Source organism: Micrasema longulum, unplaced genomic scaffold, assembly GCF_059751315.1.
Source record: "Micrasema longulum isolate JH-2025_06_02 unplaced genomic scaffold, ASM5975131v1 h1tg001818l, whole genome shotgun sequence".
In the NCBI taxonomy this organism is placed as follows: Eukaryota; Metazoa; Arthropoda; class Insecta; order Trichoptera; family Brachycentridae; genus Micrasema; species Micrasema longulum.
The window spans coordinates 48,048-68,973 of record NW_028278992.1 but is presented as its reverse complement, the minus strand read 5'-3'; the positions used below and the strand labels follow the sequence as shown (position 1 = coordinate 68,973).

The window sequence follows — 20,926 nt, the reverse complement described above, 5'->3', positions numbered from 1 at the left end:
TCGTGGTTCAAAATGGGGTTCGAATCTGATCCGTGAGTCCGTGACACTAGCCACAGAACTGCAACCCAATTTTTTTTATTGCTTTTTTTAAAAAAGAAAAACTAATTTTAACGTTAATAAGGTTCAAATTGCTTTTTCAATAGTCACACGCAGATTCGGGTTTTCTCCTTGCACAGGCGTTGATGTCACTGATGGCAAAATGTTCAACATTAAGGGTGTAGTCCGGTAAAAAAACGCAAATTTAGGAAATCATAAGATTTCGCCATTTTGAAACGAATGTTTTTTTTAATCGCGTAATAATTAAAAAATAAATAAACATAAATAAGATAAAAGCAATATTTTTTAAGGTATTTCTGTTAAAAAATATACTTAAAAGTTTTATGTAACTAAAATATAATTACTTTTAGACCGGCAGATTACGCCATTTCAAATTTAGACTAAACTTAGGTATCTGAGTTCTCATATAAAGACTAAGTATTGAACTAAAATTTGTTATAATGATTTAAGGATAATAAATTGAACATGAAAGTGGCCGAAGCACAATTTTAATTTTTTGTTTTTGAAAAGAAATACAAGCATTTTAAATCACATACATTTTTGTGACATTTTCCTTTATTTCTACGTGAAATTATGCCTTCGGTAATACTTTAAAAAATTAAACTTATTTAAATATTTTCGTTTTCGGTAAGGGCAGGTATGAAGGTCATAAAAACGTAAATAAGATGTTTTAAATGAAATTTTACAACCAGAATAAGTTCTTTTTTTTTAAAGAATACAATTCAATAAAAAAAGGTTTTGACTAAAATATTTTATTTAATTTTTTTTTTTTTTTAATTTTACCGAAGGCATAATTTTATGTAAAAATAAAAGAAAATGTCACAAAAATGTATGTGATTTAAAATGCTTGTATTTCTTTTAAAAAACAAAAAACAAAAATTTTGCTTCGGCCACTCTCATGTTCAATTTAGTATCTTAAAATTATTATTACAAATTTTAGTTCAATACTTAGTCTTTATTGAGATCCCAGATACCTAATTTTAGTCTAAATTTGAAATGGCGTTTTAAGTATATTTTTTAACAGAAATACCTTTAAAAAGATATTGTTTTTTTTTAAATTATGTTTTTGTAATATTTTATTATTGCGCGATTAAAAAAAAACATTCGTTTTAAAATGGCAAAATCGTATGATCTCATTTTGCGTGCGTTTTACCAGACTACAGCCTTAATTCACGTCAATGAGGTTTAAATTGCTTTTTATACTGACAATAAAAAAAATAATGTTAGAGAGATAATTAGGTACATATATATATATTTTTTAAATATTTGTCAAACGGTTATAAACACAAAAATCAACTCAAACGGTTAGAATCAAACTGAAAATTTTTCTCGAATGCATCGTTAGTGGACGCAAAAATGTCCCTCAAAACGCTTATACCTTAGGCTCATTTTCATGATTTGTTCGCCGGTTATAGCACACTCCCTAACACGGCGTCTCACTCTAAAATAAGAGAAAATAATGCAATTGAAGGGGACACAGAACATATAGGGAAAACAGTGCATTAAAGTAAGACCGGTTTCATCGCTTTTGTGACATCGTAAGTGCTGGCATTGATTGAAACTATTTATATTTCAACATTAAAAAAATTTCTGCATTGTAATTATTTATTGATGTAAAGACTTTATTCTTCCTAAACATGCGTCGACTGCCTGTCACAATTGGCAAATATCATGGATTTTTTTATTAGTTAATAAATTAATCTAAAAAATCACAAGCCGAACGGTACTATTCTTATTAAAATCTCTTAACAAATAAGGGAGATATAAAGGATTAAATTCTAGTCATTTGAATGGTGCCAAAAACAAACAATTCGTGACGTCATCAAGTATGACGTCTTCGGATGTTTCGTGACGTCATCGGATTTTTTTTTCATCAATGTCTATGGATTTTATAGAGCATTGCAGATAGCTTCCTTTTTCTATGTGTTACGTTTGTTAACATTTACGGCGTCCTGTCACTTATCAAACGCTACGATTTGTGATTTATAATTTTCATGATAAATTGAATTAATTTAGAAGAGGTTGAAAACCATAAAAGAAATTCGAGATGTAAGATGTAATCCGTTTTCACTTTCATCTGTCAGTGCCTGGAACTGGAGTGTGGAGTGGGTAAGGGGGGGGGGGGGGCTTAAGATAATATGCATAGACAACTCTCCTTTTATTTCTATTTGTGGCCTGTGGCTTTAGCAACATTAAAATGAATGCATTACTTGTGAACTTCTGTGACAAAATTTATTACCAACTTACGAAACGGTCGTTTTCAAAAGACCTTATTTTCCAAACGAAAATAATGAATGAAAATATTCATTATAAGGGCTTATATAAACCCTAGGATAATCTTCAAAAATCTTTTATTTGTAGAGTAGGTTAAATCCGATTTTCCTCCCGGGTGATATTACCCTATTGAGTGTTTACTCAACAGTTTGACAGTTTGTCAACAAGGCATTTTTATTTTAAAAAACACATGAGAAAATAGTGAAAAACTAACCCCAATGGACATCGGAACGTCACTAAGATTGTATATGCTTCAAAAACGTATCAAAATATAATGCTTAATAGCCTTTAAGAAAATTAAACGCTTACACAAAAAGGTCAATAATACGGCATCTACTTTGAATTTAGTTTGAGACATAAATTTAACCTTTTTTTTCCAAAAAATTACTGCAAACTTGGTGACCTGCTGCTCGGCGTTTTACAAGACGTAAAATAAGGGGGTGTTAAGAAAGTTACATCATTTATCGATACTATTTCTGGCCGATTACCTTTCTTTCCCATCCTTCCTTTGACGCATCCTTACCTAACCTAACATCAAGATAGAAGAAATTCAAAATTAGAAGATTCGGATTTGGAACGAAAACCAAACAACATTTTTGACTTCACATACAATCTGATAAAAAGTGGTTGAAATCGTCGCGCGTTGTTTAAAACATTTTATAGTGCATTTTGTCATCCAGCGCCCGAAATTGAAGAACATTCAGATCGTATTAAAGGTAGGTATCCATTCCATGTTCCTATCCTTTCTCAAATATTTCCCTATCACAAAACTGAATGAAATTCGTTTTTCATAAACTGTCTGCCTTTTCGTCAACAGGGGGAATATTTTAATGAGAATGTATGGAAAAAATGGGACCTGAACATTTTGGTTTAAAAAGCGGGAAAACAGATTTTTGCCCAGAGAAATTTCTCTTTTGTGGCCCCAAGAGTGTTAAATATCCTGGATGAACATATTAAGTTCTCCAAAACGAAAGACAGTTTCAGGAGAAGTGTACAAGTTTGGATTTTGTCTAAGAGAAGAGACCATTGCAGGAGACTGCTGCGAGATATTGCATAGATTTATATGATGAATGGATCAAGCCAAATAGGTAAAATGTGTGTACTGTTTATGAAATTTGTTCTATTGGTCTATGTAAATTGGTTATGTTTTTTATGATTATTTTAGTTTTTTATTGTTTATTATGTTAATGATAATTAGGTTAATTGGATTAATTACGTTTTTTTTGTTGTTGTTATTATTATGTTAACTTTGTTAAATAGCTAATCTTAGGCATGTTTCACATTTTGTAAAATGTTTCCCTCGGCACGGAACACCCCAGTGAGGGAACATTATTCTGTATAAAAAAGAATACAAACAATGTAAAAGTATAAAAATCAATAAATAAATAATAAATATACAGTAAAACCCCTGTTTTAAGTTTTTCAAGGGAGCAATAAAAAAGTGTTGAACTGAGGAAAACGCTAAAGTAAGAAAATAAAAAACCGCAAAAAAATTGTAAAAACGATCATAATGGGGGATTATTCATATTTACCTATGATGTCATTAAAAATATACTGAATTTTTTCAATCAATGCCATAATGTGTTATTTTTATTGAATTTAAAAAAAAAGCATGTTTGAATAATTTTATGTAAAGAATTTTCATAAAAACATACAATGATTTTTCCCCAAATATTGGGAAATTATATTCATATGGTATCACTTTTTTTAGGATGGCACCACAGAATCGCAACTGTCATTTACATCGCGGAAAAACTATTTCACACTTTTATAATAACTGTTTAAACTCTTTCCATATTATGTTTATAACTTCAAATAATATTTCTATTTCAAAATTTTCAAACTTTCTGTGTCGTAGTTTATTAATGCAAAGACTTTATTATTTCTAAACATGCGTCAACTGCATATCAAAATTAAGTCAAATGTCAAAATTAGACACTCAAACAAAATGCCCAATTACAGCGCACCTACTTTGAATTTAGTGAGACAATAATTTACACATTTTTTAAATACCTCGATTTTATTCCCCATTCACGCGGCGGCGCGCGGCTCGGTGTTTTTTGACAGATCGAATGAGTTTCGAAAAATTTTCAACGTAAAACGTTTCAACGCATGAGAATGTGTGGAAAAAATGGGACTTAAACTTTTCGGCGTGAAAAGCGGAAAAACGTAAAATTGAAGAGCGTAAAAACGAGGTTTTACTGTACTATTAAGCAGATTTTCCAGGTGATTATCAAAATATATGTTTATGCATAGAATTAATAATAGTCCAGAAACCGCATACGCACATCAAACAGAAGGCGACTAAACTACTCATAAATTAGTAGGTTTACGTTTTGACCCATTAGTTTAATTGTAGCCATAGCTCAATACGCAAATCCTGATTTAAATTCAACTATGCCGTATTGTGTCCTTTTAAAGTGTACAAAAACTGCTAGGATCTTAAAGAAACAGATGGGATCACATTTCATGTGTAATTAGCAAATGAATGTGTAAGTAGCAAATGCATTACTTAAAAATGTAATTATTTTTCCATCTTTTAGATTGTCGAAGAAATCAAAATGGACATTTCGTTAGTGTTGCCAGGGTAGTAAATTTGTTTACCCTACTTTGCTCATCAAATGAGAGAACTAATGAAAATTGGACCTCGGATAAAACAACTCTGTGGTGGACATTTGACGGACATTATCTTTAAAACATCAAATATTATTTAATATGTTATAAAAATATCCGTTTTATGTAAAATAAAATTTGTTTTAAAATTTAAGATCAAAGTTCATTAATTCAATTACTCTTATTAAATGACCCTTTACCTATCTACTCTGTTTTGTCAATCAATATTTCCGCGTAAACAATAAAATTTTAGAGAAATCAACAAATTGTTTTTTTTTTACTTTACATTTGTGCTATGATTATATTTTTTCCCATCGTGCAACATTACGCGGCGACATCACGAATGCGCGCGGCGAAAGTGGGGGGATTTTCGGACACAGTCCGATCTATTCAAATACGATTCTACGCTCCTTCTGGACTATTCGTAATTCTATGTATACATGTATTCCTATGAAAAAAAAAAAATATTTTACCGCTGTTGCGTGTGTAATGACTACACAGCACCGGATCACGGGGATTTTTTTGGTACAGGAAGGATTAAGGGGTGATAGAAAAAATAAATAAATTGAAAATATAAGTAATCACATCATTGTAAAATTACATATTTGTTGAAAAGTTTGATCAGAGTTGATGCTTCAATTATACATTTATGATTCACAGTTTTTTGTGTGTAGGATTGTTATGAAGGGTGAAGAAGCCACTATCACTAGATGTTTGGTGAAGTTCCTACTCAGTCAAGATGGGTACTTACTTTTCACTGGGCAGGGTGTCGGGAGGAACGGGACACGAAGCCTGGACTCCGTTCAGCAGATCTAGCATATCCCAGCCGGGTTCTTCGGTGCGGTGGGCGCAGCAGGGTTTAACTAAGGACAAAAACACAATTTTAAATTTTCCATTCCCTTACTGTCCTAAAAACACCCGCGCGTTACGGTGCTGTGTAGTCACTGCACAAAAAAAATAGGGGTTTAAAAAGGGAAAAATGAAATATTTATAGGGAATGGCTTTAATTAACCATAATTTAATTTACAAATGAAATTTTTTTTATTTTATTTATTTAACTTTTTGTACATAATGTTATTTGTACATTGGCGGGCTTATTGCCAAATGGCAATTTCTTCCAACCAACCAATAAAATAAAAGTTTTATTTTTATAATTCAAGTTACAGAACACATTCAATAGAAAATAAAGATTAAAAAGCTAAAGATGTATAAAAATAGAAATAAACGTACTTGTTTATAAATTACCTTAAATCAAAAACTATTACTCAATGGGGAAAAGAAAAAAAGAGGAAAGAGGAAAGGAGGAGAGATTGAGGAAGAGAAAGGAGATGTTTCTTCAGACGTGATTTAAACAGAGATAATGTAGTAAAATCTTTGATGGTGGATGGGAGATGATTCCACAGTCGAGCCGCATAACCCCGGTTTTACGTTTTTCAAGGGAGCAGCGAAAAAATGTATTAAACTGAGGAAAACGGTCACAATTGGAGATTATTCATATTTACCTATGATTTTATTCAAAATATTTTTAATTTTTTCAATCAATACCGCAATGTGTTTTTTTTATTGAATTAAAAGAAAATGCGTTTAAATACTTTTATGTAGGTACTTCACCTTAAAAACACAAAAAAAAACATTTGAATTTGCCTAAAATGCGTACAATGATTTTTTTACTTAAATATTGCGAATTTTTTTTTTATATGGTATCTCTTTTTTTAAGATGGCACCACAAAATTTCAACTGTCATTTACATCGCGGAAAAACTATTTCACACTTTTATAATAACTATTTAAACTATCTTCTTTTTATATTATGTTTATAACTTCAAATAATATTTCTATTGCCAAATTTTTAAACTTTCTGCATCGTAATTTATCAATGTAAACATTTGATTATTATTATAGAAGAATCTCGGGTGTGCGGTGGTTTGACTTTGTGAGGAATGAAGTAATAAGAGAATGGACGCAGCAAACTCCGGTGACAACTTACTATCATCAAGCACAGGCGATACGGTTGGCTGGGCCGGCCATAAACTGCGGATACCTCCTGAGAGCCTTAACCACGCTTTACTTTACAAGACATCAGGCTCTCGACGTCCTGGATGTCCACTGCTGACTGTTCGTCGGCATGATATTGTCAGAACTACGGGACGGGAACTGGGGAGCGGACGTGGAATGGTGATGATAAACAGATTACCCGCTCTCTTCATGGTGTTGGAGTCCTCGGCCATGCATTCGTCCGGCGGGCGGGAGTCTCCCGCGTGCAGGCTGTGGGGTCGCGCGGGGGCGCCCCCCCCCGGACGGGGCTTGACCGTCAGCTTGGAGGCGATGCGGTGAGGCACGTCGGGTATCGCCTGGATGAGATAGATGGCATCTAAATGGTTAGTATGCAATGGCGTGTGTTCCATATCGTGGAATTAATGATAAAACTATAGTCCTTAAAATGTAGCTTGATTAAAATGACAACTGCCAAACTAATGTCACTAGTGATGGAAAATTACTGATCACTGATCATGTACCGATCAAATCGATTTTATCAGTTTTTTCATGCAAACATGAAACTCTGTTTCCGAAAATTGATATAAAAACGCAAAAACAAGCCTAGTATAGTGTGTTTAAGACAATTATTCACCAAAAAATAAGACATTTATACTCTTTTCTTGAACATCATCAAATGAATTATATTTATTCGATCAATTTGTCCCATCTCTAACGTTTTTGCAAAGTTATGTAACCTTGTAAGAACGTCGTTAATAATTAGGTTTATTTGAGTTTTTTTAATTTTTAAGCTGATTTAATATAATTTTTTTTTTTTTAAAAACCTTTATTTTAGCATAAATAAACAATACATTCAGTAGAAAAATGAAACACTTAAGGTTGAACTTGCCAAAAAAGAGTCTAGCTCTTGTGTTTGGCAAATTATACAACAATGTTTGATTATGTCCAAATGCTTGCAGACTGGCTGGATTTCCTTCCTAGGGAGTTGTTCATATTAAAATTTATTTCAACAGAGAGGGAAAACATTTTTGAGAAGGGAATATGGAAGTCTAGGCATTTACAGGGCTTATGACCTGTCATTGGCTGGTTTAAGTGGCAACTTTACACACTGTGTAACATTCACCATTCTGCCCATGTTTGAACTTTTACATTTCCTCAACTCTTCCATCCAATGACAGGTCATAAGCCCTGTAAATGCCTAGACTTCCGTATTCCCTTCTAAAAAATGTTTTCCCTCTCTGTTGAAATAAATTTAATATAATTATGTTGATTTATATGTCAAGCATATTATTAAAAAAATAAATTAACATGCCAGATACAAATGATTTTTCGTGTGTCACTCCTTAGACGTTACTACAAAGTTATGCCGTCACTTTTGCTGACAACTGTCATTCTAATCAAGCTATATTTTAAGGACTAAAGGCAACTTTGTATCCATCTCACATTACGCCTTCCATCCTTACAAGACAAAAATACTTGATTTTTTAGCTCCACGTGTAGCATTAACCTAGCCCGACCGCAGCGGGGGATTCAAATCCCCCATAGACCTATTTTAAATCAATAATTCAAGTATTATTTAAGCTATTTGCCGTAAATTTTTTGCAATCATGAAATTAATAGAAAGAAGCATTTTTTTTGTTTTTGCTTTTAAATTTTGAAATAGTTTTTTTTAAATATTAAAACAAAAAAATGACATAAATTAAACAAGGGTCAATTTCACTTTATGGTAATACAGAAGTCTAGGCATCTACAGGGCTTATGACCTGTCAATGGCTGGTTTAAGTGGCCACTTTACACACTGTGTAACATTCACCATTCTGCCTATATTTGAACATCTATATTTCTTCAATTCTTTCATCTGTTGATGTTTGTGAAGTCAAAGAGCTGAAACCTTTATTTATGCGGGTGAGATTCATATAATTGAATTATTTCATCTACATACTAGGCAAGGCCTGAAAGTATTATTTTTTCAATTTCTATACTTCTTCATGGACCGGGTAATTTATCAACAATATTTTGAGTTTGTCCAAATTAAACCAGCTTTTGGCCACTTATAAACCAGCCATTGGCAGGTCATAAGCCCTGTAGATGCCTAAACTTCTATATTACCTTCTCTTAAATGTTCTTCATCTCTGTTGTAATATGTTAATATAAACAGCTCCCCAGGGAGTTGAACCCAGTCCTTGTCTACAAAAATTTGGACAAACTCAAAATATTGTTGTTAAAGATGGTTTATTGTGTTTGACAGACATTTATTAGTTATTAAAATGATATTCAAAAATGTTTCAAACATCACTTTGAAATAACTTGAAAAAAATCTTTTTTCACTATCTTCCATTGGCATTTTTTTTGTGGTGTGCTTTTTGTATATTGATTTATTTATTTATTAACGGACACTGTCCATGTATACAATTTATAGGGTTTAAATATTACAATAAAATAATAGTTTAAAACATTAAAAAAAAGAAAAGAAGCATTGACAAACATAAGGGCCATCGAGACAAGATCTGGACTATTTATTTAGTGCTCGTTTAAATCGCTGTAAACTTAAACCAAAAAAGTCCAGATCTTGTCTTGAGTTAACAATACGACAAAGATGGGTCATTGGAGAATTAAGGCCATTCTATGCTGATCGATGAACAGTACTTCGTTGTTTCTCAACCTACGAGTCGGAATATAAAATTTAACTTGTCCCAGTAATGATGGAACATCGATTATACCATTTAGTATGCCGAACATATATATGGAGTCGATATTAGTTCTACGTTTTTGTAGACTAGAAATATTTAACATTGACTCTATTTCAGCATAAGAATAATTCTCTCTCTCTAGTCCGAGCATCCACGCTATTTTTCGAAGCAAGCGATGTTGGACTGATTTAATGTGATTTATGCGATTGACAATAAAATATAAAATAAAATATTAAACAATAAAATAAGTAGATAATATCTTACCCCATCATCATCAGGATCCGCATTGAAATTGAATAGACTAGAAGGGTTGGACACTTTCTGAAGTAATTCTATGGCGAGTCTCTTGGACATGTCTGACTGGAAAAATGTGTGCTGAAAAAAAAAAAAAACATGTTTTTTATTTTTGTATACCTAACTGAACTCATTTCTCTGGCCGGCCTGTCGACCTCGCGGTGAAATGGTTAGCGCGTTTGCCTACCATGCGAGAGGTCTCAGGTTCGATTCCCGACAATAAAACATTCTACAGTAATACAACAAGAAAATCATAAGTACTGTTTCATACAGCTGGGCAAAGTTAACAAAAAACTGTATATATTATGAAATGAATGAATAAATCAATATAATTACCATTCACCATCTTTGAAAAAGTTCAAAAGGTTTGTTCTAACTAACACTAAATATATCAGATACGTGGGAATAACTATTGCCGAGTTGAATGAATAAATAAATAAATAAAAGGCACTTGTGCCGTATAATAAAATAAAAAATAAATAAATATTTGGCTGATTTATGTGGCGCCATTTTTGTGACAAAATAACTTCAAGGGCGCTTTACAATCATATATGTAAACTTACATTCGAATATAAATGAAAACCCAGTAGTTTAACATTTATACTAGGGGTGAGATCACAACCTGTGATTGAAATTGGAGATCTGTCTAAAATGTGTTGTCGCTGTAGTAAGCTGAGAAATTCCAAAAGTTACTTCTAATCGTTCAAGAAGCATGTATTTCCTTGAGCCGGATTTGCAAATATTTATTTATTTAACATATACAAGGGCGGGTATAAATCGCTATATCTAAGATGTAACTAGTAAAGAAATAACGAGTCTCTTTATTAAATGTAAAATCTAAAATATTTTACAAACACCCCGAGCAATCCTTCTTCTCACCTGCAGCAGCTTGTCGGCCGTGGGTCTCTTCTTGGGGTTCTTGGTGAGCGAGGTCTTCAAGAAGGCCTGGAAGGTGGGAGACCACCGCTCCTTGTCGCGCAGCGTGGGCGGCTTGAAGCCCGACTTGGACATGAGGAACAGCGCCCGCATCGGATGGAGGTCGAACATCGGAGGCTGCAACTCGGCCAGCTCTGAAAGCGCGACAACACAATAACTAACCAATGTGCATAGTCCATTGATCGACGACACACGTGCTCAATAATTTACCTGAAATTATAGTGCGATGACCGATGAAGGAAGTCATCATTTTCCATAGAATCTAATATGACAAATTATGCAGCTCTTAACAGTTTTGCAAACAAAGACGAGAGCGTCGTTCTGCAAAACATTAACATCGTCCCTACCATAGAGAAATAAACAACAAAATGACTCGCCTACGATCTGTATTGAATGCCACAGCGAGACTTATTTTCGAAATCTCTAAGTTCAGTCATATCACTTCACTACTTCGGGAATTACAATGGCTATGTTTTCCACGAAGGGTGAAATACAAACTCTGTTGGCTTATGTATAAATCGCTGCACAACTCTGCTCCGGAATATCTAAGGGAACTATGCATTCCAGATGAACTAGCTGACAGGCGTCTCACGCTTAGATCAGCTACGTCTACTGCGAGAGGAAAAGTTATTATACCTACACGCAAACAGCGTACTAAATTTAGTGTACGCGCATTTGCGGTCGCAGGTCCTGTGCGAAGCTGTGAGAGTAAATTGATGTTTCGCGCTTGGCTCAGTCACTTTGTCGGGAGCCGCCGCACACGCCACATCAATTACAATGCTCTTTCCAGGGCAAACATTAGTCTCTTCAAACATAAATGCCTTTTTTAAGGCAGACTTTAGTCTCGTCGAATACAAATGCCATACAAGTGCCCTTCTTAGGGCAATAATTAGTCGAGGTATAGAAATAATGCTCTTCTTAGGGCAACAATTGGTCAAACGTAAAGCCCCAGGCCCTTTTTAGGGCCTGTAACAAAATTCCTATTCTAAAGTACCCTGGTATTGCTAGTCAGACCCAAAAGTGGAATGTTCATCCTTTATTGTAGGTCTAACATTTAACCTACGGATACCGGGGATCTTAACTATATTTATTTATTTATACATCAACGGTTCAAAGAACCTTTTACAAAAAAAAATATTTTACAGAAAAAATCACAGCAGTGCACAATAATCATGTAGTACATAGTATGAAATAATAGAATAATTAAAACTAAACAATTTAGTAAACATATAATACAAAAAGTAAAAAAGAAACATAACATTTCTAAATAAAGATAGCAATAACCGTAAGAAAATCTTATGTACTAAATATAAATATAACACAGTAAAGTTGAGAATAGCTGGATAATAATAATTAAAAAAATAATACAACATTAGTACTTTAAAAATAAAAGTTTTTTGAGCACTAAAACAAAAATAAAAAAAGTTAAATTACTAAATAATATTCTATTTAGTGAAATCATCATCATCAGTTGGTTGGAAGAAGTTGCCATTTGGCAATAAATCCACCAATGTACAATTTAAAATGATGTCTAACATGTTAAATAAAGGAATAAAAAATCACGTATTCCAGGAAACCAAGTTAAATTTGATAATATATTTAAAAATAAATCCATTATTTTTCTAAAAAATAACGAGTGAGAATTCGTTTTAATTCATGAACGGAATTTGTATTGAAGATATTGAATATTTGTTCTAATTCATTTCCATGCCTATGTATCCTGGGTGTATAGGAGAGTGCATTTCAAAGTTGGTCCACGAATTGTTGAAAAAAAATAATTCCTTACTTCTAGTGCACCTACCAGGTATTCAAATTTGAATTAGTTCAAGCAGAGCAGGGCTGTCAATTATCGATTTAATTATTTTAAATAAGAATAATAAATCAGCTATAACTCTTCTTTTTTCTTTGCAGTCTCAATCCTGGGGATTGGTTTGCAGCAAAGTCCTGCATCTCGTCCTCGATTGGTCTCTATTTTCTGCAGCCCTCTTCAGCTCGACATAAGAGGCACAGTTAAAATCTTCGCACACTCGCTCCAAATATTCCCGTCGGGGGCGCCCTCTATAATTTGTCCCCTCAGCCATTCCCTCTATGATGTCGTGCAGGAGACCCTCATGGCGCATAATGTGGCCGATCCATCGGGCTTGCCTCTCTGAGATGGTTTTGATTAGGTGCCTACCTTCTTTGATTCTGTTGAGAACCTCGTCATTGGTGATGTGGTCTCTCCAGCAAATTCCTAATATTTTTCTGTAGCACCACATCTCGAAGGCCTCTAGTCTTTTTTTATCTCTTTCGGTAAGGCATCATGTCTCACAACCGTACAGCAATATGCTCCATACATATGTCTTGGCAAGTTGCTAGCGGAGTTTTAGTTTGATATTATTTGACTCAAAAATCTTTGATTTTTTGTTAAACGCAAGCCTCGCTCGGTGTATGCGGCAGTCGACTTCTCTTTTTGTTTTCCCATCCCAGGTGATCCTGCTTCCAAGGTCCACTGACTCTTTCGCGTTTTCAGAGTTGCTCCTGACATTACTATATTTATTCGTTGCTCATCACGGGCCACAGCCATTATTTTGGTTTATTTATTACTCTACGATCAGATAATTCAAGTAATCTCATTTCATTTCTAAGGAAATCATAATTTAAGGATTCTACAGGTATTTTCAATTTGTATATTTATTCTATATTTAACCGTCCGTTACTAATATCAGTGAAATTTATAATTACCGATAGCAGTGATACCACACGCCCAAATGTCACAGAGCTGATTGTAACCGCCCTTTCTTTCCACGGCTGCCACCTGTGAAAATTAAACAAGTTTGTAATGAGGAATGATAAAACTGGATGACTTAGAAAAAAAAATAAACTATGTTTTGAGTACGTTAAAATGTTCGTGGACAGGCGGTTCACAATTTCTTTGACTATGGAACCCAAATTGAACATTATGCAGAAAGTATTCAGCCATTACCAGTATGGTACCCTCAGTATAATGTATATATTAATCAAATTTAAAAAAACCTTCAAAAGAAATTTATAAGGAGCCTGGAATATCGTTTTAGCAACATTAAAAATGATTACGGCGCATTTTTGATCAATTTTAATATGGAATCACTACAAAAAAGGAGCCTTACGTGTGATTTAATTTTTCTTTTCAAAATTCTAAATAATATGGTTGATTCGCCGTATCTTTTACAAAATATTGGTTTCCGTTGTCCTCTTCGCTATACCAGATTAAATTCCCTTTTTTATGTACCAACTTGTAAAAACAATTATACCTCGAATTCATTCATTAGACGTACCTGCAGAAATTATAACGGACTCAGTATTGATGTAGACATTTTTAACTGCACATTGCATTTGTACGGAAAATTTCTTAATGGGGTCGATTATTTGGGATAGTTGCTGAATGTGCATCTTGCTATGTATATGTGCCGCATGTAATGTATATGTTTGTGTATGTTTTATATGTGCGTTCATGTGTGTGCGTGGATGGCTCGGAGTGTACATTCGGTATTTTATTTATTTTAATTTATTACCTCCATGGAAAACGCAAATGTCAACAATTATTCTTTTCTCACTTGAAATTTTTATTTATTTTTAATTTTTTTGTCACATTTAATGTTTATATCTTTTGCATAATTTATGAAAACTTAATTTTTTTTTTTTTTTTAAAAAGAAATATTTGCGTTCTTATGATTTACCCAAATATTTAATTTTGAGGGCCATTTTCAACGAGTTGTAAATAACTCACTATTAGAAAATGGAATCAAGTTGGAGTAGAGTGGGATTCGAACCACGGACCTTTGGCCCGTGAGTCCGAGACACTAGACACGGGACCACAACCCGATCGGTTGGTCTTTTTACGTTAAAAAATTGCTGTTTTTAATACTTATTATGTATGACAGTATGTTTTCTGAATAAAATAAAATAAAAAATAAAAAAAATAAAAATAGAAAAGTGAAAACTGATATAATAGCAATTTTGTGAAAAGAGTAAATAATCAAATCTACAAATGATAAATAATGCATACATTAGTTTTTTTTTAAGTACAAAAAATAATGAAATTGTGAATTTGACCAGTTTTTAATGATTTTGACAAATGATATAGTCTGGCTGACCACACAACCTAAGATGGTGCATTTTGCAGAAAACAGCCAGCCAAGTAAAGCTCGGATGTATGTTGTGTCATTATGTATTGAACATATTATTTTATATTTATATTATGGTACTGAATTAAAAAGAATCATTTAATTAATTTGTTAGAATAACTTTTAAAATGATTTTAGTATGTGTTAAAGGAATTTCAGTGATTTTTAAAGTCAGGCTGACAACACAACCTAAAATATGCATTTTGCTGAAAACGGCCAGATCTAATATTGAATTCAACCTCATTCAAACTTTGAATGGATGGGGTGCCATTCTGTATTAAAACATATTTTTTAACTACAGGTATTTTAAAATTAATGAATTTATAAAATGAAAATGTTCCAAGAAGCTAAACATTTAGATATATTGTTTTCAATGTTTAAATATATATTTAAGAACCAAAATTTATTTACAAGTAATTCAAATAGATCAAGTCAAAGAATGAATCGTGTGTTAGAAATACCACATTGTAAAACGAGGCTCGCACAGAGACATGCATATTTTATAGGCCCAAAAATTTTTAATTCCTTTTTTACTGATAATATTTCATTGATCCCAAACTTTCAAAAATTTTCTTCTTTTAAAAAACACGCACTATCCTGGATTCAAACTAAAGATATTAACTCTTTTTTTCTACAATATATTTTGTTGCCCTTTAATAATAAGGAATATTTTTGTGTTTTTTTAAAAATATTTTTTTTCCTTTTTGGCCATGCCTTTGTAGAGTTTTTTTGTTTACTATTTTCACTGTTAATGTGTATTTCATTGCTTTGTAATTATCCTTTATTTTTTTAATACTCTGTTTTACCTCTTACGTTTATTGAAAAACAAACAAAAAATATATATATTTTTTTATTTTTAAATACTAATTTATTTAAGAGAACTAGATTTTTGGAGGTATTAATCTTCCCATCAGCATTTATACCGTAAGATTTTTCTAGTGTTGTGGGTGTTTTCTGCAAATTGAGAAATGCCATTTTTCCTCTAAATAGAGGCTTAGCCTTTAAAAAAGAAAAACGCTCTACATGTCCAAACAAAGCACTTTTTTTTGTCGATAATGCTCATCTCAGGCTTACATAATGTATGGATCTCAACGCTTGTGCATCTATTGTACATAGCTTTATCATACATTCGCCTGAGAGATCGCATTTCGACAGCATTTAGCCTACTTTCATCCCTGTTTTTCCAAGTCCATACTTCGCTCCCATACACAGGTCATAAGCTCTGTAAATGCCTAGACTTCCATAATCCCTTCTCAAAAGGTGTTTTCCCTCTCTGTTGAGACAAATTTAGTCTAATTCTATTTCGTTTTGATTTTAATTCCATTTTTTTCCATTAGCATTTTTGTCGGTTTTTTCTTGCATCCTTGAAAAACGTAAAATGGAGAATTTACTGTATTTGTTGATTGATATTGCTTCGAATATAAATTGCTTTTAGTACGGACATTGCTGTTTCAGTAAAATATGATCAGTTACCTCTGGTGCCATCCAGTACGGAGTGCCGATGAAGGATTTTCTCTTGTTGATGGTTGCTGTAATCTGAGCCGATACCCCAAAGTCTGCCAGTTTGACGTCTCCGTTCTCTGTCAGGAGAATGTTCGCTCCTTTGATGTCCCTGAAAATGTTAAACGGTTATAATATTGAGCCCAACCTAGAAAATACAACAAGAATCCTTGACGAGTTTATGCGGGAGAGGTAGTTCCACCCGCCCGCCCGACTGGTGCTTATCGGCGGGAAGGAAAGTAAATACCCGCTACGTTGGCTCCACTTTAAAGTCGGATTATAGCCCGGATCTTAAGGAAGGCCCGGAGAGAAGTTAACACTGTTGATGAATATTGGAACATTTTACCTGTGCATTTTCCCCATGCTGTGAAGATAGGAGAGGCCGGTCAACGTCTCCCGACACACGTAGGCTATCTGGACTTCGGTCAGGGGGCCCGTAATATGATAGATGTCCTGAAAATTCAAATAAAACATATTATACTAGTGCTTCATTTTTTCATCCATAAAATTGAGGGTGAATACTGTCCAGCAAAGCTTGTATTTTACTAAATCTCGACGATGTAGTGAGATGTGAGAATATTTTTTTACTCCCGTAATAAGCCTCGCCGCTGCATTGAAAATAGATTGAAGCTTTTCGGGTTGGTATTTTGGGAGATTTGCGTATTTTCTATTACAGGAATCTAGACGCGAAACGACATAAGCGACAATAATATATTATGTTGAAACTGTGCTTTATTTCTTTAATAGTTTTTTGTTAACTTTTTGTCATGAGCACTTGACAAGCTCAAAAAAAATTATTGTAAAATTTATATTAAAAAAAACGTTCTTATAATTTACCAAGACATTTAAATTATGGAGACCATTTTCAACGAGTTGTAAAAAAAATTATCTTTTAGAAAATGAAAATCAAATTGGGGTAGAGTGGGATTCGAACCTCGGACCTCTGCTCCATGAGCCCGCAACACTAGCCACGGGATCGCAACCCGATTCAAATAATATAGTTAAACTTGACAAAAGAGATTTTAATGATAATTTTATCAAAATCATTATTTAAATTTAGCGAGTACTCTCAGGTAAAAATCTTGCAAAAGGAAATCGACTAAAGATTAGTCGGTCTCGTGGTGTACTGGTTATTGCGTTTGCCAGGCATTAAATAAATAAATAATTGCTAAACAATAAATATTGATCCTCCTTATTAAATTTTATCATGCCGTGTAGATTTTTGCTGTGGTGTGAAATTTATTTATTTATTTTTACATAAACAGCATAAATTGCCTTTAACATATATTGAACATAAATATATAAAAAAATACAAATACAAATACATAACAAAAAATTGTAACAATGGTAACAAGTCGGTAAATACACATAAGCAACCAAAAATATTAACGATATAAATACATAAATATGAAAAAACAAAAAAAGGAAAAACATTTTTAAATATAAAGAAAAGTTCAAGAATAATATTGCGGGAGAAAAAAAGTAATCAGACTCGTTTTATAACTATCAAGTCCAGAACCAAATATATCAGCCTTGTCCCCATACTGATTGCCATGTCTATGGAGCCTTGGGATAGGCGAGTGCATGTGATAGTTGGTCCTAGAACTTGCAGAACAAAAAGGAGATCAGTGGCGGGTATGTCGACCGGGTACACGGAAACGCACCAACTCCAGCAAATCAGGACAGTCAATTAATTAATTGATCACTTTATAAAGTAATATAAGGTCAGTTAGGATTCTTCTATCAGAAAGTCTCAAAAGATTTGCCGAAGATAACAATTGATTATAATTAAATAAAGCAGAAATGAAGTTTGAAATTAATATATTTTAGAAATTTCTTCTGGACGCGCTCGAGTGAATCAGAATGTACACGATAATGGGGCGACTAGACTGGAGAAATATATTCTAAACGACTTCTAACCAGGGAGCAATAAAGTGACTTGATTGGTGCGATACTTTTAAATTTGTTAGTAACCCTACAAATAAATGTAGAAATGGGTCAATCATGTGATATCCCGCAGTGGGCTCGTGGTTTGCACGTGCACAGCGGTCCAGTCTTCGTGAATGTACGGTACGGCATGACACACTCACAGAGGAATATTTTTCTTCAATGAAATGAACAGTTCCTAGCTACGATGCTAGGTAAGTAATAAACCTGGGTTGAAAGGGTGAAGCTAAAATAAAAAACATTTTTACCTGCAGGCTGCCTCCCCCACAGTACTCCATGGCTATCCAGAGCTTGTCCCTGCGCAGATAGGAGCCGTAGTAGGCGATGATGTTCGGGTGCCGGCAGTCCTTCATCATCAGGATCTCCTGCTGGATGATGGCAAAGTCGTCGATCGGCTCCAGCTTGATGACCTTGATGGCCGCCAGCTCGCTGGACTGCAGACGCTTCGCCTGAGACACGGAAATCAAAAATGAAATTCATCATAAAACCGGGCAACAAATATGTCAAAATATATTACATATATTTATTTATTTATTTATTAACAGACATTGTCCACGTATACAATTGATAAGGTTTAAATAAAATAATAAAAGAATAGTTTAAGACATTAAAAAAAAAAAAAAAAGAAAGAAGCATTGACAAACATAAGGGACATCGAGACAAGATCTGGACTATTTATTTAGTGCTCGTTTAAATCGTTGTAAACTTAAACCAAAAAAGTCCAGATCTTGTCTTGAGTTAACAATACGACAAAGGCGGGTCATTGGAGAATTTAGGCCATAGTTTGTTCTATGCTGATCGATGAACAGTACTTCATTGTTTCTCAATCTACGAGTCGGAATATTGAATTTTACTTGTCCCAGTAGTGATGGAACATCGATAATACCATTTAGTATGCCGAACATATATATGGAGTCAATATTAGTTCTACGTTTTTGTAGACTAGAAATATTTAACATTGACTCTATTTCAGCATAAGAATAATTATCTCTCTCTAGTCCGAGCATCCACGCTATTTTTCGAAGCTATAGTTATATTTACAATTCGTTTTTGTGTAGCACTGATTGAAAACACCATTTATTTATTTTTTTGTAATTTAAATGTTATACTAAAAATATTCATAATTAAAAATAACATAAACAAATTACTGTAAGACGTCACTCTTTTATTACTAGGCCAACATGCATATTCCACTAATTGAAAAAATATATATTCTCCTCTTGCCTTCACACAGGCCTTTAAACGTGACGGCCAATCGTCAATGGCAGCACGCACGATATCCATTGGAAAATTGGCCACTGCTTTTTGCAAAGACCGTTTTAAGCTCTCCAAATTTGAATGTCATCATACAGACCATGGTCTCCAGCACTGACCACAATTCGTAGTCCAGCAGATTTAAATCTGGGCTTCCAGAAGGCCAATCTTCAGCTTTAATAAACTAGGGTATGTGATTTTCCAGCCATTGCTGGGTAGATTTTGCCTTATGAGCTGGAGCAGAATCTAGCTGGAAGATCCAATGTCTCGAATTGAACATTGTGTCCTTGAGAGGCTTAACAACCTTCTCTAGAATGTCATCTTGGTACGATTGGTTGGTTCATATGAACCAGTGACGTCGTTCAAAGTAGTGCATTTTTATAAATTTTTTTGTACAGTTTCAAGAAACTTTGCCGTACAATTGAATGCTCTAATTTTTACCGCGCGCAAGAAAAAAAAAATTGTATCCAATTTCCCGTAGGGCTGAAGTTCCTCATTGAGTGAGAACACAATAATTTTAGGTGATTTTTTTCAAGGCTGGGTGTTTTGTGTTGGTTTTCACCACTGTAATTGTGCCTAAATCATACAAACGACACATAACATAATAACCCAGAAGCACTTATTGTGTATCTGAAAAGGCCGTGACGATCTAAGGAGTTTATTTTATTTTGTTGACATAAACGGCAAATCTTCCTTTTACAAAAATTTATAATACTAACATATTTGGCTTAATATCATTTTTTTTAAAAAACATAAATTTCCTTATACCCAAGATTTATAAAAAAAAATTAAACCTAAAAATTATACAAAATTTATTTTAAAAAATTAACCTAAAAATTATACAGCATATTCAGTAGAAAGTTTAAATAATAAAACATTCTACAGTAATACAACAAGAAAATCATAAGTACTGCTTCATACAGCTGGGCAAAGTGAACAAAAAACTGTATATATTATGAAATGTATGAATAAATAAATAAAATTACCATTCACAATCTTTGAACAAGTTCAAAGGGTTAATTCTATAGGAACAAAACCCTACACTAAATATATCAGATACGTGGGAATAACTATTGCCGAGTTCATGAAGTCTGTTTAATACCGCATTACAAGTATACACTGTCCGTGAATTGTTGCTACAAAACGGTGGCACCTGTCTAGTCATTCTTCCAGGCAATCCCATATTGAATTTACAATTTTTAATAAATTTAAAAGGCCTATA

At 33.4% G+C, this 20,926-nt stretch overlaps 1 protein-coding gene across 4 annotated transcripts in view; it reads right to left on the bottom strand.

Annotated features, from left to right (window-relative positions):
* Positions 1 to 20,926, bottom strand: part of hppy (MAP4K3-like protein hppy) — a 72,972-nt gene that overhangs the window by 49,184 nt on the left and 2,862 nt on the right. For 3 of the 4 annotated variants that reach the window (XM_088238019.1, XM_088238020.1, XM_088238021.1), the window contains exons 2-9: positions 18,699 to 18,899; positions 16,850 to 16,956; positions 16,477 to 16,615; positions 13,583 to 13,655; positions 10,802 to 10,992; positions 9,893 to 10,003; positions 7,138 to 7,294; positions 5,696 to 5,807 (exon numbers count right to left, since the gene is read on the bottom strand). In XM_088238019.1, coding sequence (XP_088094145.1) covers positions 5,696 to 5,807; positions 7,138 to 7,294; positions 9,893 to 10,003; positions 10,802 to 10,992; positions 13,583 to 13,655; positions 16,477 to 16,615; positions 16,850 to 16,956; positions 18,699 to 18,899 — 1,091 coding nt within the window. Of the gene's footprint in view, positions 1 to 1,435; positions 1,499 to 5,695; positions 5,808 to 7,137; positions 7,295 to 9,892; positions 10,004 to 10,801; positions 10,993 to 13,582; positions 13,656 to 16,476; positions 16,616 to 16,849; positions 16,957 to 18,698; positions 18,900 to 20,926 lie in introns of all 4 variants that reach the window. The other variant, XM_088238018.1, reaches the window with a different exon arrangement.